The sequence below is a fragment of the Melozone crissalis genome, unplaced genomic scaffold (assembly GCF_028551555.1).
Source record: "Melozone crissalis strain CALT ecotype California unplaced genomic scaffold, PUWL_Pcris_2 ptg000005l_1, whole genome shotgun sequence".
NCBI lineage: Eukaryota > Metazoa > Chordata > Aves > Passeriformes > Passerellidae > Melozone > Melozone crissalis.
Window position 1 is genome coordinate 54554548 of NW_026535783.1, and position 20851 is coordinate 54575398.

A 20851-nucleotide genomic window follows, 5' to 3' on the forward strand; every position below is an offset into this window, starting at 1 on the left:
ACTAAAAATGGATGTCAGTGGAAAAGTGGAAATTCCTTGCCTTGGGAATATGGTAATATGGGAGTTGGCCTTTTGCCATTGGTACAGCTCTTCTTTCCCCCATTATCATGGCCTGCCTTAGTTTTGCTGGAAATGCAGATAATACTAATAAACTAAATGACAAAGCAATAAAGTCTCATGGAATTGGGCTAAGATGTATTATTGTTATTTTTGGTGGTTTTGTTGTTGTTACTGTTGTTGTTGTTGTTATACTGGATAGTACAGATAGTCTTTCTCGTTGTGATAAATACAGACAGGAGATCAGATCCAGTTCTGCAAGCATGTTAATGGCAGTTTCTCCACCGCTCATATTCCTAACATACAAGCAAACACATCTTTTCTCCTCTCTCTCCTCAAGGCCATGCTAGGCAGTCCCACCAGCTCCTGGGCACAGCCCTCATTGTACTCAAAAATTGGTGTTTGGAGTTGAAATAAAGCACTCTGACACCAGCTCGGGACAAGGGAGCCTTTTAAGGGGAACAGTGAAGGGAGACATGGATAAAGCTCCTTCCATGGTATGTACTAAGTATAAAGCTGACATGGTGAAACTTCGCAACTCCCACCAAATGTTGAGTGCGCATCCACCCATGTGACATGGCTGGACATAGCTTTTGTCTCCATGTAGGGTACATAAGTAGTCTCTTGATGGGTATATACATCCCCCATACGCACAGCAGACAACCAGGAGGCAGGAGGGCACGATGCTGTGTGATGCTAACAGTGACTATCCACCACACTCTGCCATGAGGAGAGGAGCAGTCTGGATGTCCTGACACCTCTGTCATTGCACTGAAGTGCTGCCATGGTTTGAACAAAGTGTGTGGGAAGGAGGCCCATGGAGGCCGGGCCCTAATATAGTATGATCAAATGGCTTGTGTAGGGAGGGATCTTAAAGATTATCTACCTCCAACTCCCCTGCTGTGGGTAGAGATGCCACCCACTGGATCAGGTTGCTCAAGGCCCCATTCAGCCTGGCCTGTGGGCATCCTCATACCACTCACAGACATGCACAGGATTTATCTGCTTCAATGTTCTTACACCTGCAAGAAAATGGTCACAGAGGGGCACTCTGTTTCTTCATCCTCAGCAGACCTCAAAACACAGAGAGGCTGCAGATAGCAATATTGTAAAGAGGGGAATTAGTCTATTGGAAAATATGTGAAGAGAATGGAATAGAAGAGGTCCACCTCTGCTGCAAGAGAAGCTAGGGAAAGTGTGAGAGATCAGCTGAAGGCACATTTGGATTTAGAGATTTCTGTGCCAAAGGTATACTTTAAATTTAAGACTTGCCTGTGACTTTTTCTTTCCCTTAGACAAGTCATTGCTTTGGTCAGGCTACAGCTATATTGCTTGGGCGTAACACAATTCTTCAAATAAACATATCATAAATGTCATAAAAGAATTTGCAGTAGAAAGGTGGAGGGAAGCCTAAGTACCCAATGCCGGAAGTTGCTCTGCAGAACTGTATACACCCAGCACTTTGTACAAAACCTGGCCCATAAAAACTCTTTCTTATGGGAGATCCACCTGTTCTGGCTCTCTGTGGCATCTAGAATGTTAGCAGAACTGTTGATCAGGACAAACTGCTGCTTCTAATGCCATTAAGTAGAAGACTTTGACATGGCAGCAGCATGTATTTAAGTACTAGGACATCTGCTCTTTCATGGAACAAGTTATTTTCATTATGAAGGCATTCATAATAGGTCACAGAACCTATTAAAAATCAAAGACATGTCAGTAGTATAACTTTCAACAGCTGACATGTGCCTGTATCTGTGTGATCAAGGTGGGACTTTTACACTCTACTAACAGTTGTGGGTAGGTTGGTTTTTTCCTTAAGCATAAAATCAAAATGTTTTACAGTTCCAGGAAATTTAATGTAAATAGTTTTGGGTGTTACCAAAATCTCTCTCTCAATCTTGTTTTTAGAGTGAAAGGATAATCTTGTTAATTCGCTAATCTAGGATTTAGAAGCTCTGAATTCTATCCCGGTCTGCCATGGACCACGGGTAGCAGGAGTGCAGCAATCCCTCTAGCCTTGGATGGTACACTGCCTAGGAGAGGGAACCTCCCTTATTTAGAATTTGCAGCACTTGGTATGCCATTTTAATACAAATCATAGGTGCTGCAGTGTGGGAGGAGCCCGTCACGGTCACTGAACTGTTGGTGTGTCAATATCTGCTAAGCTGCCGCAGGAAATGTGGCTGGCAGACGCCGCTGGGTCACCCAGCACAGGGCTGCAGCAGTGCTCGGTCTGCAGGGCTCTCTGGTGGCAGTGACCAGCAGAGCATGACTGGCAGCACGGGGACCAAAACAGATGAACCTTCTGCTTCAGACATCTGAGCAGTGAGTCCTCCACACTGCTGGCCAGCAGCAGAGCTGCCATGCTGCTCCTCTCCTCTCCTTGCTGCTGAAGGCCCCAGGCAAACCACAAACTGCTTAGACCTGGCAGGGGATCAAGAAGAGATAAATCAATTTATAAGGTAGTTCAGCTTGATAAACCAGATAAGTTTCTACTCTTGCAGACTCGTGACATCTGAGCACTATGGTAATAGCTTACCTGAAGAACAGCATGCGTGTTTTCTTTAGGCATTCAAAACGCCCAGGGTCAGCACAGCCGCTGTGTGGACTTTGGCATGCCACCTGCCTCACAAAAGCTTCCGATGCTGCGCTTCATTGCTCAGGGGTGGTGAAGGGCACAATATGCTTTATGTTCGGTTGTTTTCTTCCCTGTAAGTCAGCCTCAGGCCTTTGAGAAACATTTTGCCAATTTAGTCTGCCAATAAGAACAGGTGGTTACACAGCTTCCTCCAAAAAATGCAAAAAGCCACATAGCCAAGGACAGGTGAAGGGAATAAATAAAAGTATATGGGGACAAACTCAAGGTCAGGAGCAGCCCAGGTAAATGGCTTTGTTGTCAGCACAGCACAGCCCAAGGCCTCATTACTGAAGGTACAAATGAAGACAAATCCAAACACGGAAAGCACGATTCAATGGGAAACAGCCTGCAGCATGACTGGAGCATGATTCTCTCTAGTAGAGAGAATTTATAATTTTGTTTCTGCAATGTGGACTTAAGCATGGGTGCCAACATATAGAAATGATTCTCCAAAGTACCAGTCTGAGCCATTTGCAAATGGCACAGGTTTACCTTCTCCCACCCTCTCCAGGTTTTTCTCTCCAGTAAAGCACATCTGTATTTGCTGTTCACACAATCCTCTCTGTTCTCCCTCCTTGTTCCCTTCTGTCTCTTCTAGTTATGCTTCATACGAGTTTTACTGTCAAAGACAAATAGCACTCGGAATAAAGTAGTCATTATTAGATATTCTGCATGTAAATTTTAAGTATCCAAAAAACCAGATGAACTGTCCTTTTCTCTGACCCAGCTATCTGCGGACTTGCTGTGTTAGATTCTCCATCCTCTGATGCCAGTTGTTACCCTGCTCTGCAGAACACAATTGAAAATGAGCAGAGTATGCTATGGGACATTCAGAACAGCTTTTCTTTCAGTTTTGCAATATCAGATCATTGTTACTTCTGTGTAAACCAATTAGAGTAAACATGCTTTATTCTGCTATTTCATTTGTACAGATTTATGGGTATCCTATCCCTAGTTCACCTACTAAATTTCTCTTCAAGGAAAATCAGGATGATAGCCATCTCTCTGCCAGGATGCAAAACAACGTCATATGATCTCATTTAGCCTGCTTGTTTTACAGCTGCAGAGGACTCTTGAGTTTTTTGGGACATGGGACATCAGGCTCCACAGCTGTCTGTTCAGAGGCAGAGGAGATTATAAAGAATCTGTTTTCCCAGGTTTCTCTTCCTAGAAATTGTCTTTAAAGCACGATGATAGAGAGAAGTGAATGAGATACCTCTTCTGCTTTATTCCAGCTCCTATGGAGCTGGAATATTTGTCAGACAGACACATTGCAAATGACAAGGCAATTTGTAGCTAATGTGCAACCACACAGAAAACACAAGAGAAACCTGATGGGCCTTTAACCCCAGGTATGAGGACATCTAAAATAATCATAAGCCAAATGAGGACAAGAGGATGGCACAAGATGTCTCACACTGTTGCCTTTGTGTAAACACTCTATCAGACTATGATACTCAATAACATGGTTTGTTTGTGTAAGTAGAAGAATTGAAGGAAAACATAGAAACACTAAGGTTCATAGAGTCCAACTGTGAACCCAGCCTCACCATGTCTACCACCCCAATACAGGGACTCATTGTGATTTACTAACCATGACACTTTTCAGTAAAATAACAGCAGCACTATGAATGTCATTGTCAACAATTCTTTTTCCTCCCCCTATTCTCAAGTTTGCTAGCCATGAAAAACCTTTTTTCTAAAAAGCAGCTTTTCCTTTGCTTTTCTTTTTCTCTTCCCTTTTCCTTCTTCAGGGAGACCCATTACTTGGAATTTTTTCTTTTGCTAGCACATTAAGGCCCTTGCCAAGTACAGAACAGTATAACTTACAAGTATATATGTCTATGAACTTAAATTAGTCTTTCCTTGCTTGAAATCAGGGAAGATAAAACATGCCCAAATATTAACTCTCATTTACTTCAGGTATGTAAAATTAGAAAACTGATCCTGTGTCATAAAAGCTATGTCAAGAATAAAAGGAAGTAACTAAAACAAATGCAAATATTTAAGGTACTATATTTGGACAAAAATAAATTAAGTGCCCTGATCTTCAAAATGTATGATCAGCCAGTTCCTCCTTAGATCTTAAGGCACCATATATTAGTATCTCTGATGTCCCTGTTGCTCTTATTTAAGTAAACAGAATAGGTATAATCTCTCTGTAAACAGCAGATTTGCTCAAAAGTGAAATTTAGTATGAATTGCAGAATTAAATAAACTTTATTTAGCTAAAATAAAAAGAAATGTGTTAGGTGACATTTTCTTTTAAAATTTACCAATACTAATACCAAGAAAAAAAATCTGGCTGTTAATACTTCCAGGATCACTGAAAAGGAATTTGTACTTCAGAATCTTTAAGTTTCTTATTGAATTATGATGTAATTTAAAACACCTTGTGGAGGAACCTGTCTGTAAAACCAAACACTCGCTCTTGAAGTGAGTTGTTAAAGTGCACTGTTGAAGGTCTTTTGTTGGAGCTGATTTTGAGTTCTGAAGCTCACTGAGGCAAAAATTAAAACACCTTATGATTTTCTCTTGCTCACCACTCCACTCAGATCAGTTCAGAACTTTCACTCCAGGGCACAGAAATGTCATGCTTGGCTTTGCTGAGCACAGTGAATTGCCAACTACCACAGCCTGGAATCTGTGCTGCTTCATAAAGAAAATTTTAATAATTTGCATTTACAACATTCAGAGAAACATCACAATTACACAGTAAAAGCTAAGTATCTAGGAAGTTCCTGTAGGTCATGGCAGCCTAAGTAAGTTTAATATTGAATGTTAAGTCAGTGATATAAACCATTCTAAATACAGTCCATTTACAATTTCAGACACGCTCAAAGCACTGGTGGGAATTTCGTTCTCAAAATTTGCCTAGTAGACAAGACCCAAGAGTCAGGAAGTGGCAAAGCTGTTGTTCTCAGCCCAGGAGGCTGCATGAAAAAAGACAATTGCTGAGTCAGACAGAATTTCCCCTGAGGACTCTGGCTGCAGACCAGCCTCTGGAAGACCTGCCAGCTCACCTAAGGGTAAAAGCAAAGATTTTAAAAAGCCAATATAGCTCGTAAAGAGAGAAACTAAATTTTGGCATAGCTTTTTTTGGTATTTTAAGGTAGGTCTATGGCAAGGAAATATATGGAATCTTAGAACATCTGTATGCACAGTTTGTATAGTCTTTCCAGCCTCAGCCACTGGTGACATAGCCAAGAGCTCTGAGTGCTGCTCGGCTGAATGCTGCTGTACCTGCTACTGTTACCATGGGAATGGACACTGGCAAAAGTAGGATTAGAGCTTTAAAGTAATTACCAATATAATTAGCACTTTCACCTTTTTGGAGATTGCATCCCCAAAAGCTCCCAAATACTGAAATCATCCAATTCAGGCTCATCCATATAACAATTAGTGTCTAAAGAGGCATCAGTTAACATGATCAATGTGGGAATGACACACAAAAGGAAGGCATTGTTGGAGCCTGGAAGCAGTGGGTTCCTGTGGCCTTCTTTGCTTATTACTAATAAGGAACTATGCTTCTTTGCTATGAGTCACTGTTCCAGTTTCATCCTTAATTAATTCAGTGTCAAAAGAAAGGGTACTAAAGTGAAGAGAAGCTCCCAGAGATGGCTCAATGAAATTTGCAGAAGAGGGGGAGGGACAGAAATCATTATAGAAACAAAATTTGAGATCATAGGAAGAAAACTTGTGGAGAAATCTAAGTACAGTGTTTCTTATTACACTGCAACTGCCTGAATGAAATACCTAGACAAAATAAAGCTCGTCAGAGCAGTGCTACCCAGTCCCTATGTATGAATCTTTTATCCAGACAGTGAGTGCATCAGTTAGTACACTGTGATCTGCAATGATTTCTACAAAATGGCAAAAGCCTTCAAAGGTCTCTCAGTGTTTCCAGAAACATTTTTAACTATGGAGGGTCAGAAGGGAATTTTGGAATTTGGTACAATTTTAGGCTTCTTCACTTCTTCCACAATAGCCTGCTTGTATTCAGGTTGAATACAGAACTCACCTTCAGTGACCAGCGAAGTGACTCCTTGCATAATTATCACTGCTTCTAAAAACATTAACATTTGGCTGGGTACAGCCTGAAAAGTTTTGGCTGTGGTTATTTAGCAGAAAAAGACACACTTTCAGAAGGAACTGAGGAACACCCTGAAGAAAGCTAGGGAAAAATAGTAAGAACAATTTTGCAGATTTACTGACTTACTAGTGGATATTGAAAATCTCTAAACACATATTTGTTATTAAAAAAAAAAAGAAAAAAGTACTAATTACCTCTGTTCATCCCATACTGTTCTTCCAGGCTGCCTTTGGGTAGGGCTGGGCAGCAGAGCCAAGCTCCAGGCAGAACCTGTGAAATGAAGCTGCGTCCCTGGGGATGTCTTTTGTGCAAGTCCTACTTGTTAGTGCATTCATACCCCCCAGTCTGTTCCCTCTGAGTGTCTTGTAACTCAGGTATTATCACACAGTCTGGTCACTACACAGCAGAGCAAATAAAGTGTCTTTGTCCCTCCTATCCCCATCAGTGATGTAAGGTAGCACAGTGAACTTTCACTTTGTTGGCTAAATGTAGGGGAGTACAGGGTGGGGGGGAGTGCGTTGCTTCAAGCTGTGTGTTGTACAGCTGTTTCTCAGGCATCTGGATTTTCAGGACTTTTAACATGTCAAGTAATTTTCTTCTACTTATTCAGGGCAGGAGTTTTTTGTAAAGACACTGAGATCCAAAGTTGCTGTTATTCTTCAACAAAATGCCACTGAGACAAAAGATTCTACCATCCAGATGCATTTGTCATAGTCCATCTCCCTGCCTACTGCTGTTAAATGCTTTCAAATGAGTGTGAAGTTAGGCCAAGTTCTTCCACTAAGGGCAAAACATTGCTGTGGGTGGAACCCTTCTCTGCTTTCCCCATGACTACATAGACCTAACTGGCTGGACGGCTTCCTTACAATAGAGCACCCTTGAGACATTTGTGCATGTGAAAGACACACATTTTATCATGGCTCATTTCAGAGAAGACTGAGGCTTTTTCCCAGAAAGAGAGGTAGGTAGAGGCAAGAGTGGTGAAGATCACCTATGTGGAGGGAACTGTCATGCCATGTGGCTGTGTGTCAGGAGGTGCTGTGGCTTCTAGGCACTGAGTTTTGCTCCAACACACAGTTTGGAGATTTTCCAAAATCTTGCTGTCTGCTCCAGACGCTCCAAGATGCTTCCAAAATTCCTAGGCTCCCCAGCTGCTACCCAGAGCCCTCCCAAATAGCTCTCATTCCCCAGAAAAACAAAGCAGCCAAAGCCCTCAGTAACAGCTTTACTTTCTTCACAGTCTACTGCCAGATTTCTTCACTAACTAGCTTTAAAAAGTTAAATAGATAGAGAAAACCCACTGATACTTGCATTAGTCAAGTAACTGTCTTTAGCTGTAAGAGGGTCACAGCTGATACAACCATAGTGCATTTTGTCGGCCAGCACAGTTACACCAGACTGAGTTTCAAGGCAAATATGCAAAGTGAGGAGGTGCTATAATTAAGGTACATAAGGTTAGGAGGTGCATAATTATGTTCAACCATAATTACACCATGGGTGACTGTTCTTTATGATACAGTCTTCAATTACATGACCACCTCCTTTCTTTTCCCTATTGGATCTGTGCCTGTGTCAGGACTGTCAACATGGCACAGTGCTGCAGGACTGCCCAAACTGCTATTAAACATTCCATTTAACACACTGGGAAGTGCAGCAGTATTTGCATTGCATTCTGTTCAGGACACACTACCTTCTTTTGTGATAGAGATGTTTGAGGCATAGGAAGTCTGAGCTCACAGATTAAAATGTTCTCATGCAGATTTGAAAAAAAATCCAGATTTGCATGTCTGTTGCATATTATTAAAGCCTGTATTTATACATAACTTCTGATATGCAGCATCTTTATGAGCTGTTTTCTTAACTATGGGCTAAGAAGCTACTTAACAGGACTGAATTTTTTCACACAAAAGGCCTTCTCCAGCCTCAGTTTCTGTAGTAAAATTATTACTGACTAAAATGGGAGTGGGGTCATGCCTCTGGCACCTGCCTCACTCCGAACAAAGCATTCAGCCAAACCAACAGGAAAAACGGCAAGGGTAATTTCTCAAATCACAGCACCAATACATGCACATAGTGTGACAGACTGGAGGGTATTACTATTGCTTACACTGAAAGAGTGAGCTGGCTCTTCAGATATATCTGGGACATCTTTGTGCGTTCACTCTGAAAAGCAGAGCACAGCACTCATCTTTTACAGGCACTCACATGTCAGTATCATGAAGAAATATTTATACTGTGAACAGCTAACAGCAATCTTTCATAATTGCTTATTAGCATTTCCATATTTCTGAAGCATGGTAGAATCATAGTTTCAGTGATACTTTGTAATGCAATGCCAAAACAGAAGTATAACTATTCGTAATTTTAGCATCTCTGTCTGAAATAAATTATCTATATAGCAACTATATTGGTGGTACTAAAACACAGTCCCAAGTGACAGGCTAACCAAAATCTGATTTTTGAAAAGACACTACTAAACTATAGGTCTCCTTATAACATAAAACTAGACAACTAAGTCATGGAGCTTGCTCTAGAATAAAAGTGTGCTTGAAATTTAATGATTACATGCATCAAGTAAAGAATACAAAGACTTATTTTGCTTTAATTAACAGTGTAACTATCTATCCTATGAAATAGGAAGAACTACAGAAGGAATTAAAAATATGCATCTATCAAATAAATATGTAAAAGAGGAACAAACTTACTAAGGGAGTCCAAAAAAGAAAAAAAACCATATTTCAGAATTATTTTATTTCTATTTGCTGTGATCAACCTGCAAAACCATTCTACAAAACAACTCAAGTGAGGCTACTTGCTTTCCTCCAGCTGAGCACTTGGCATGGCATTCTTGGCACCACAAATTCCATCAATAAATCTCAGTAAGATTTTTGGCAGCAGGAACAGAACTATTTCTACCTTTCTTTTATCACACTGGACAACCCAGAGCTGTTATAGCTCAGTGTCCCTGGAAAAACTGGAGAAGATTTTTTGATGTATTACATTACACTAGGATAAGTAAGATTAAAGATCTTATAATATATCTGGAAACAAAACAAGTGTTTCAATCAAGTTGTATTCCCTTCCCCCATCATCCCACAGCAATAAATATTTTAAATTTCAATCTGTTCATTACATCCTGTTTATAAACATACAGTTCTCTCACCAATATCTCATTTACTCTAGTTTATTCTCTTGGTGATATTTTTTCATGTTTTCCCTTTCAAAAGTTAAAATATCATGATGCCAGATTTCATTATCAAGGAAGAATTAATGCTGAAGTTGAAGACTACAGTCACCTTATTTACACCTACAATTACTACCCACACAAGTGTCATCTTGCTTTTAGTTTCAACACATCTTCCAATGAAGCATACACACGCTGTCATTTGGCAAGTTACTCTCCTGCCCTTTGCTCCTTTCTTAGTCAGTGACATCTACATTTGCATGTCAGCCTGACATCCTTTTATCCACATCTCCAAGTGTTAGGCACAGAGAAGCAGCCACATGGATATCTAGCCCATTCCACTTGCATCAGCAGCCTTGTCAGTAGTTCTCACCAGTAACTGACAATTCTGGCTTTGATGCCAATCTTTGAATACACCATTGTTTAAATAACCACCTTGCTTTTCTCTTACAACTCTTCCCACAGTATGAGATTTCAGGTCTAAATGAGAACATAGAGTGGGTACAACACATATTGATTAAATAATAGGATGGCTGAAATAAATATATCCCTTATATGTGGATATTTTCTCTTTTTAACGTTATAAAGAAGTTACTGTAGGAGACATTTAAATATTTGGTGAATGTCAGAGTTCACTTATTCTGTTAATGCAAGCTGACAAGACACTTAACAAAGCTCCACTGGCCTTTAACAGACCTGTATCAGTGGATCCCTGCTAAAAATTAATTTCCATCTAAAAGTCATCTGAAAACACATCTTATGCATGATAGAGTAAAACTGAACTCTAAATCTGACAATTCTGTAAGAAAATACGTTACTTTTATGTAAAGGAATATGTTTGGAAGAATCTCAATAAAAAAAAAATTCTACATTAATATTTCAGTCAACTCTTAAGGAGAGACCGCAATCTAAATTACATAGACATCTGATGAAATAAATGTTGAAGAAAAAAAAATCATGCTATTGAAGTCCAAAGCTCTAATTAAAAATATTAAAACATTTTAACACACATCGTTTTGATAAATGATTCCAAGAAACTCTTATCTACTTTTATGAACTCTCATACTTAAAAGTTACTTTCTACATACAAACTATAGTTTGGGCTTGTAGACCTGTCAAGCAATTTAGGTTGTCCAAAAATTCCTCTTATAATAACCTGTTGCAATTTCTTTTAAATTTGCCAAACTGTAACAGTTTAAGCTGAAGCTCTCCATGCTGTATATATTCCCCAAGCTGATTTTGGTGTGAAAAATTTCAGCTGAATTATTTTGGTTGGCTCTGAAAACAAAGCAAAGTATTATAAATATTATTTAAATTAATAAAGAATTCTGATATGCATGCATTAGAGTAAGACTGAAACACAGAAGAGAAAAATTTTGTTTTGAAATGTCCTTTTAGCTGTTCTCATGAAGATTTATTTACCCTGATCATGGAGCTCTAAGAGCATGCAGTTTGATGAAAAACTTGCTACAGCGATATAGCTAAAAATCTCTGAAATCCCCCTAAAATGCTTGAACCTCCCACAGCTTAGGGTAGGCTCACTTGCAAAGAAGCATTTTATCCTAAGCAAGAGTTCCCTTCAGGCCACAACCACAGACCTGAAGTTGGGCAGCCTATAATAACAGTGGCTAACCTGCTCAGGCTACAGTAAAATAAACCAGAACTGTGGAAGTGCAGCTTGTCCCTCTTGTGCCTTCAGTGGTGAATTTCCTGGCAGCAATAATGAGGGAGCTCTCTGTAATTACTGCAGAAGGAACAATCTGCAAGGGAACCAACAGAACGATTCTTCTAGATCTTAAACCTAAACCACAAACTATAGATTGTGAGATACAGCAAGTTGATGCACATAAATCTATGCTGCAGAAAAGATTAGCTAGATACTATCCCATTATTTCCTTTAGTGGAAATAAAGTCCCAGTGGACTGTGCATATATAATTAAAACCAAAATGTACTTGGCACTCTTTGTTTCCTAGTGTAGGTTAATAATTGAGTCCTTTTGAAATATATTTAAAACAGATAATATTTCTCTCAGTGTCAGGGACTTCTTTCCTTTTTCCCCCAAGACTAGAGAGACAATCTAGTCCCTCACTGGCAACTACAACAGCACCAGCACCTAAGATCAGTGAAACTAATGGCATTACTGACTGAAATGCTCAGCACAGAGGGCCACAACTGTCTTCACCCAAACTCATCACCTCCTTTGTTATAAGAGAATTCAGTGCCAAAAGCAATGAATTAGAAAAGAATTATAATTTATTTTCATTTTATCTTTAATCATCAGAGCATTTGCTCAAGCAGAGATGGACTTGAACACGTTGGTGTGTGTGTTGAGAAAGCATGCAAAATAATTATTTTCACAGTAATTCCTTTTGTGCATTTTGTCATTGAAATTACATGGGTCAGCAAAAACCCCCTTGAATATTGTTGCTTTTTGCCATATGAAAATTGCTCTGGCATTTTATATGCCTCTTTGTATGACAGATATGAGATACTGACCCTTAATTTTACACTTTTGTACATATAAAAAAATGTATTCATATTAGTGGTTTTTGGTGAAGAGTTATAGCTATAAAGTTCTTCCAGTGAACAGAAATTTTATCATCATCTTACTGATCTCTCCCTATTCATATTCAAATCTTTTGTAATCATTTCAAGAATCTTCTGTTTCTCTGGCTGAACATTATTCCTTTTTCCCCCCCAAAATGAAATTATTTATGACACATAAATATTGGTTTCTAAACCAAGGGGAGATGATATAATCTGCAGTAACTACAGCACAGGGAAATAGGAATCCATGTTTACATTTTCAAACATCTAAGACTGCTTAATAGTTGCCAAAATACTCACCTTCTCTAGGTTTCACTTTTTTATATGTAGAGGGAGATATTCTTATCCTTGTTAACCTGAAATTTTATATCTGTTATTCTGTAAAATGCTTTAAACAAAAAATGATCAGTGAGAGGACAAAAATTTTTAGCTGTTAGGCAGGTTACCATAGTACCATAGAGTTTTCAGCTCGTTCAACAATGGCTCTCATTGAGCTCAACATTGAGTTCCTGAAAAACTAACTTAAATAACTAAAGAATTAAAAATAACTAACCCTGAGCTCTGTATTTTAATATGTAAAGTTATAGCTATAAAATGCTGTTAATAAACACAGATTACACATATAGGAGTTATACTTCATGCTTGGGGAAAAATCAAGTTGTTTGGATTCACTCCTTCCTTTTCTGTCAGCGGAATAAAAGAAGCACTTACAAACATAAAACATTTCAAGGTGAAAGTAGCTGCAAGAAAGCACAGAGGGTTCACATAATTGAAATTGCACAAAGCATAACCAGGACACAAGAGAAGAGGGGAGGGACTTGTAACCTTCATGCTGAGCCCATATTTGCAATATAGGGTGGCTAAGTTTCTCTAATGACAATCTGATTAAAAGTGAGCACAGAATTGATATAATGCATTGAAGATATATCCAAAAGTAGGTATTATTCCAAGATGTGCTGCTGCTTATACAGAGTTATTGGTTTTTAAGTGACCTAAAGAAAGTTTTCAAACACTTTCAGACCTGTTTCAGAAATCACTACCCTGAACTCATGTTATCATCCAATTATTGAATAAACTGTGTAACAGCCAAATCTAATTAAATATCAAAAAGAAAATTATATTCTCTTGTACTTTCTTTAAAACTAAGGTCATTCTTCTTCATTAAGTATGTGAAAGAAATTTAAGTATCTTATTTTCTAAGATAACGTTTTGTTTTTTAATTTTATGACAACAGCAATATTTCATAAATAATTTTTTGTTTTATAAAACAAATGGAATTACTTCCTTAGCCAAAATCTCTCCTCTGAGGACAGCTAGCACATATCAGAAGACAAAAAGCCAATATAAAATACCTCAAAATTAGGTAACATCATACAAGTTAGCTGCTAAGCTATGGGATAAAATTCTTAGTGAGATTCAGCAGTGGGAATGATAGAGAGATTTATTCTCTTGCATCTGAAGTTTTGCTTCTGAAATTTCCAATGCTGCTGATGCCTGAATTAATTTTTTATTTTTATGTTGAATTCTATGTTCCTAATATAGTGCTTCTGCACAAACTAAAATTTCTTTTTAATGAAGTCAGCAGTATTTTTATACTTCCGATGCCACTTTCTATTTTAATTAAAGTTGCACAGGGAAATTATATCAGCAACTGAAACAACTTTCTTATTCAGAGTAAGTAATCTAGAGAAGCATTATTTTTGTTACAGTTGTAACAACTGTACTAGCAACACTAGTATAGCAACAGTAATATAAATTTTTCAATAACAATTTTATTATTGCAGGAATTTTGTTGATAACTAAACACATCCTACTCTAACATACATATTGGGGATTTATTTGGAAAAGCATTCTACACTGGTCTAAGGAATCACACCTGTGCAACTTCCTAAGCAATGTGCTGAGTTTGAGAACTGAGCTCAAATTAATGAAATACATGTATCAGGCAAGCAGAATTTCTACTCTCTGAGGTTTCTCCAGCCCAGAAAGCAGTCAAAGCAGCTTGATTTGTCTCTTTTCTTCTTTTTGTTTTAAGACAGTTGCAGTCTCTGCTTCAGGTTTGGAATGTCAAAAGCAAAAAAACCTGAAAACACAAATCTACCCTGTCACCTACTCCAAATCAAGAAAAAATGGCAACCCTTCTGCTACAGAAACAATCCATGTCTCGGATCCTTGTCAGTTATTTCAAGATATTTAAGAATCATAGAATACCAGACTGGAAGGGGGACACCAAGGATCACCTGGTCCAACATTTTTTTGCAAAAATGTGATCTAGACAAGATGACTCAGCACTGTGGCCAGCTGGATCTTAAAAGCATCCAAAGTTGCAGAATCCACACTTCCCTGAGGAGATATTCCAACTGCCAATTGTTATAATTGACAAAAATTTTCCTGTTTTGTCCAATTGGAATGTCTCCAGGAGTAACTTCTACCCATTCCCCCTCCTCCTTCCCATGTGATTCCTTGTAAACCTCCATCTTCTCTGTAGCCACCATTTAAACACTGGAATGTAGGATCCCTCAAGGCCCTCAAGGCTAAACAAACCCAGTTCCCTCAGCCATTCCTCACGTGCCAGGCTCCCCAGCCCTGTGATTGCCTTTGTGGGGCCTCTCCAACCTATCCACATCCACCAAGAGCCAAAACTGGACACAGAATTGCAGGTGTGGCCTGACAAGCACTGTGTGGGGTGGGATAAGGACTTCATCTCTGCTGGTGAGGCCCTTGTTGGAGCCACCCAGGATCTGCTCCCTTTCTGTGCTGCAGGAACACACCGGGCACTCAGATGGAGCTGAGTCCACCAGGAGCGCCAGGCTCCTTCCCACGGAGCTGCTCCCAAGCTGGGGAGATCCCTGTCTGTGCTGCACTCCTGGACTAAGGTTTTGCTTTTCCGGGTGCAAAACTTGTCCTCACTAGACTTCACAATGTTCTCATCAGCCCACGATTCCAGCTAATCCAGGTCTTTCTGCAGATCCCTTCACAAGCATCTGCTTCCTCAACCAGTATATTATTACTGGAAAACTGCACCAGTGCACCATCACTACACTTGATCCCATCTTCTCGATCACTCTGAAAAATAAACAGTGCTGGGCCCAGTATCAATCCCTGGGAACACCCCTTGTGCCAGGCTGTCAGTTTGGAGAGAAGTGATTGACCACTGCCCTGGGTCAGCCAGGTCCCCACCCACCCTAGGGACCCCTTGTCCAGGCCATAACACAACAGCTTCTGCAGAAGGAGGCTGTGGGAAGCACTACTGAGAGCCTTGGAGAAATCCAGACAAGCAGTGTCCATCACTCACCCAACAGCAATTAAAGTTACTGTGTCATAGAAGGCAACCGGGCTTTTTAAGCACAATTTGCCTTTGGGGAATCCGTGCTGGCTCCCCCAGTCATGTTCTTCACCTGACATGTGATAGGCCCCAGGAGGACTCATTCCTTAACCTTCCCAGGGGCTGAAGTAAAATGGATGTCTCCATATTTTCCTGGATCCTCCTTTAAGCTCTTGCAGGTGGGGATGACATGAGCCTTCTCCCAGTCTCCTGCAACATTCCTTGATCTACACCACTTCCCAGAGATTATGGATGGTGGCCTCACAATGACATGATCCAGCTGCCTTGACCCCTTGTGGGGATATCATCACGGCCCCTCGAGTCATATGGGTCAAGCTCCAGCAACAGCTCACACAGCAACTCTGCCTTCACTGACAGCAGATCTGTGTTTGCATCAGCCTGGGCTTTTGTTCCCGACACCTGGGGCCCAGCAGTGCTGGTAAAGACACATGAAGAACGCGTTGAGAATCTCTACCTTTTCTGAGCTGTTAGTGACTGACTGACTTTCTGTTTAATAGCAGACCAGTATTTTTTTCTGTTTCTGCTTGCTGTTTATGTTCTTTCTGTTTCTTCCTTGCTTACCTGAGGAAGGCTTGCTTCTGCCATTTAAACCAAATCACTGCACACCCTGACAATGCCCTTGTAGTTCTCAGTGGGTATTTACCCATTAATAAGATAATATATGATTAGCAAGCATAACTTCTACCATTCCAGCCAGGGCACTTGTTACAATTTGAGAATTTACAATGCTCAGGCTTTAGACATGCTTTTAAAAGAACTCAGGTAACATCTTCCACTTGAAACTGACTTTTCTGCCTTGAAATCTGTAATGGTTTCATAGGATATCTCCTTCTGTCCAGGAGAAAGTCCTTGAGAGACAGTTATGTGATTGAACTAACTGGGTTTTTCCCTGTAATGAAAACCTCTTTTCCTGCAAACCTAGATAAGCCTTGAAATGCATTAGCCAGTTCTCTGTATTTTCTCAGTGATCACCATTAGTTTTCTGTAAAAACTTAAGGTGGGGTTTGGTTTTTTTCTTTACACATCATATCTCTCATAAGGGGTCCTGAATTTCCTTTTCACACATCTTTGGGGGAACAACCACTTTTCTAACATATCACTTTTTTTACCACATCAAGCTTACCCTTGTACACTAAATTTATGTTACCTAAGTATCACACCCCCCTCCACCTTAAATTTTCTCCTCAAAGACCTGATTAACTGCATTCCAACCCAGATATCATGTTATCTTTCTATTCAGACTAAACTGAATCTATCTATTTCTATCTAACTTCTCTTATCTTCAAGGCATACAGGTTTCTGGGTACAGCTCTACTGAGAACTGACTACACTGGATCCCTGATGGCATGAGAGAAGGGCTAACTTGTGATGTAAGCAATTTGTATAAGAAGTCAAGCAAACCCAATGTAATTCCTAAGGAATAAGAGTGAAAGGAAAGCCAGCCATGTCAAACTTAATCCACGCTTTTACCAACAACTAAAGTGGTTAAGTTCTAAAAAGCCATTCTGGGCCAAAAGGTCCATCTTCAGGTTAAGGGGTACTGCTGCATGTCTCCAGCAGAGCAAAGTGCATAGAGAAACCAAAAGGAAAAAAGATGCTGATTTGCCAGTAAGTGTGGTTATCTTCAGAGGTGGTTTTTTTCTGTGCCAATTCACACCTCTTGAATCTTTCCCTTGTGCATTAAGTTCCATTAGAAATGGTGAACAGGCCTATGGTTGGGCTTATGCAGGGTTTATCATCCTTGTTGTAGAAACAGATAAGACATAAACATACTTTGGCAAAAACACATTCATAATGTGAACATGTATGCAGACAGCTTACCTATAACATCCCTCAACTTCTGATGTTTTTTCTTATCTGTAGAGAATGTGAACATTTTTGTATAAAAATAAAATTTAAATATAAGAGAAAAATGCTATTAATGCTATTAAGTTTAATTGCACTATATTACTTAATATTTTACAGATAGCTGATTTAAGCCCTGTTGTCTCTATGGGTCTTAATACTGAATTTTCAATAGGATGAAAGTCTTACTTCTTGACTAAGCTTAAAATACAAACCCACACTTTAAAAAATTTACCAAGGAAAACAAATGTATTCCTCTCAGCGCATGCTCTTAAAACACAGTATGTGCTTTGAGACATTTCTCATTAATGCTTTAGGCCAAATCTCTTTCATGTTTATATAATAAAGTAGTTGCAAAAACCTTTTGTGACTAACAATACTTGTAACGTGTTATACATTATGTGGCTGTAAAATCTGACTAAATTTCTGATCTTTTGTCAGATTTTGGTAGTAATTTATTTTGAATATTGGACCATGAGTGGTTTTTAACAAATAAAGACTTTAATAAAGGGAGAAACAGAAATTTCTCCGTTCTTTGTATTTCTTTGTATTTGTAAGTGCTTCTCCCAAACTTAAAGTATACATCTCAGATAATGTGTTGACTAAATTCCCAAGGACAGCGACACTTCAGTGGAGAGGTAAGAGAGAGGATATGTTTTGGGCCTGACAGTGAGAGCAATCAGAAGACATCAGCTCTGCAAAAAAGAAGTCATCTTAAGAAGTCAGCCTAACTGAAATCTGGAAGTTCAAGGGGGACAACACAATGAAGAAAAGCTAACTTTGGCTACTCAAAAATCCTACTTGTAACAAGAACTTTGGAGTACAACTCAGTTTCTGCCTTCTACAGAGAAAAATATGGCCTTTTTCAACATGAAATCAAAGGATGAGTTTATCTTCTGTCATTTAGAAAAGCATATGTCTGCTAATTTTTCTTGTAAAAGTCTGGATAGCCCACAATCATGCAGCTAAAGAAAGCTATTTCAGGTTAAAATGTTTGCTTAATTTAAAAGTACTTTTTCCACTTGCTTTTACTTTCCACTAGTGGTTTGGAAGGCAGTTAAGTCTTTGACATTGAATTACCTTGGGTAGTTTTACACTTCTGCCCTGCAAAAGCATGCAACAATTGTTTTTGCTAAGATATGGTTTATGGAATTCTAACATTTTAAAAGGAAAAATGAAATCAATCTGATACGTATATTACAAGCCATTCTGCTTCACCCAGTTACAGTGAATCTAAATCATTGTGTTTGGTGAATGTGTACCTCCTAGAAGAGGTTTCACTTGCCTTGATTTGACGACATTAAGAACGGACTAACTATCGGGACAAACTACTCACAAAGTTGGGACTTGTCTTCACTGTTAAAAACGTGGTTGTTTTCTCTTTGAAATGACAGGCCTCAGCTTCCGGTTGACATTCTCCTACTAAGGACTCTTTAGTATGTTATGATGATACCTAGATACTAAAAGTCACCTTTTGCTCCTTCTCCAGCCTTATCACTAGATCAAGCAGCAGGCTGCTTTGAAACAGTATCCTATCTCCAGCAGCAGCTAAAAGCAGATGCCTAAAAGAAATGTGAATAGGGCTGCAATACATGTTAAAATCTTGGATATTCTTCTTGTTTCCACCCCCTACTTTGCAAGGTCTTTCCTAAGATGAAAAAGGTTTTATTTTTTTAAAGACCCTCCACTGGCTTTCTCTTCTAAGACTGGACTGTGTTGACTTTTATTTTGAACTCATTTTGAACCTCTACAACATCCTTGGCAAGGAGTTCCACAGCTTAACTTTATTCTACATCTAGAACCATCTGTGTTTATTTGGAATAACAAGGCATACTAGCCCCAGTTAAAAAGCAGGCCACCAAAATTTTGTGTAAATGCTGTGTCCATTTTACTGCTATGGTATACAGAAGTAACTTGCTTCTACACAATATTTTCATGCTCATCCATCATGAGGTTGTCTAACCATTTCTTGCTAAAGTCTCCTAACAATTCTGATTGAATTGGCTACTAGATACTTTCAGAAGTAAAGAATTTACGGAATACAGTCCCCCAAGCTTTAGTTTTAATCTACATTTTAGTTGCTACAGGCATGCTACACCTTCCTTTGCCCATGGTACATCAGAATGCCAGAAGTTTTCAAATAATCTAAACAATTAATCGTGACTGCTTTTTTTGGTCAATTCCTTACAAATTCTATCACCAGTGATTTTATATCATTGTTTTATATTTTTATAACCCTGTGTGACGCCTGAAGCACTTAGACCACTGTACTCTGTTCAGTGGTAATTCTATGCCAACAAGTACTCCCAACAGTTAGCTGTTCCTAATCCATTTTATAAATCCTCTATTCATATCATATAGTGTTATTTTAAATGAAAATATGAAGAACTAAATCAAATACATAAATCTCTACTATTGCCCTCAACAGGCTTGTAATGGTCATGAATGATTACATCAGGCTTGTCTGAAAAATCTTGTTTTCCATAAAATCATTTGCACTCTATAAGTTATATTCACTGTTAGCTCTTCAATGACAGGACAATATTTATGCTTCCTGTTGTTTCACTGAAGTTGGATTTCAAGCTATGTGACCAATAGTCACCAATTTGGTTTTTAAGACTAGAACTCATTAGCAGTGTTTTAGGACAATGATATATGCCCAATTATCCCAAAATTCACAGCACTGGGAAAAATGTCTTCACCATTAATTCTTATTTGTTTGTAGGGGACAAATTATCCAACTCTACTCATGCCACAATGATTATTCTTAGTAGGTATTGCTTAATATGCTCTTCACTTAATAGACTGGAAAGTACCCTATTGTTCTCACATTACATGATTACATCACTCACTTCTTTGTAAATGCAGAAGAGGAACTGAATTTAAAACTGTCTTGGTTATCATTTGCCATATTAGCATTTCTATCCATTGAAGGGTCTGTAACACAACTGGTATTTATTTATTCTTAACACATTGAGTTATATATATTATTTGCTATAATGCTTTCATCCATTTTTCTTTGCCTTGACAGTCTTAGCTGTCTTTATAATTTTTAACACTTGACAATTCCTCATTTTATAACTATTTCCTACTTCTGACCACACACTTCTGTTTTGTTTATTTTTAAATGCTCTTTT

General features: G+C 38.9%; 1 protein-coding gene across 1 annotated transcript in view; it reads right to left on the reverse strand.

Annotated features, from left to right (window-relative positions):
* Window positions 1–1833: 1833 nt before the first annotated feature.
* The window catches only part of NLN (neurolysin), a 59209-nt gene continuing 40191 nt past the window's right edge, over window positions 1834–20851 (reverse strand). Inside the window, exons 14-16 of the mRNA XM_054283295.1 lie at window positions 3191–3317; window positions 2600–2815; window positions 1834–2484 (exon numbers count right to left, since the gene is read on the reverse strand). Coding sequence (XP_054139270.1) covers window positions 3304–3317 — 14 coding nt within the window. The 3' untranslated portion in view covers window positions 1834–2484; window positions 2600–2815; window positions 3191–3303. The remainder of the gene's footprint in view (window positions 2485–2599; window positions 2816–3190; window positions 3318–20851) is intronic.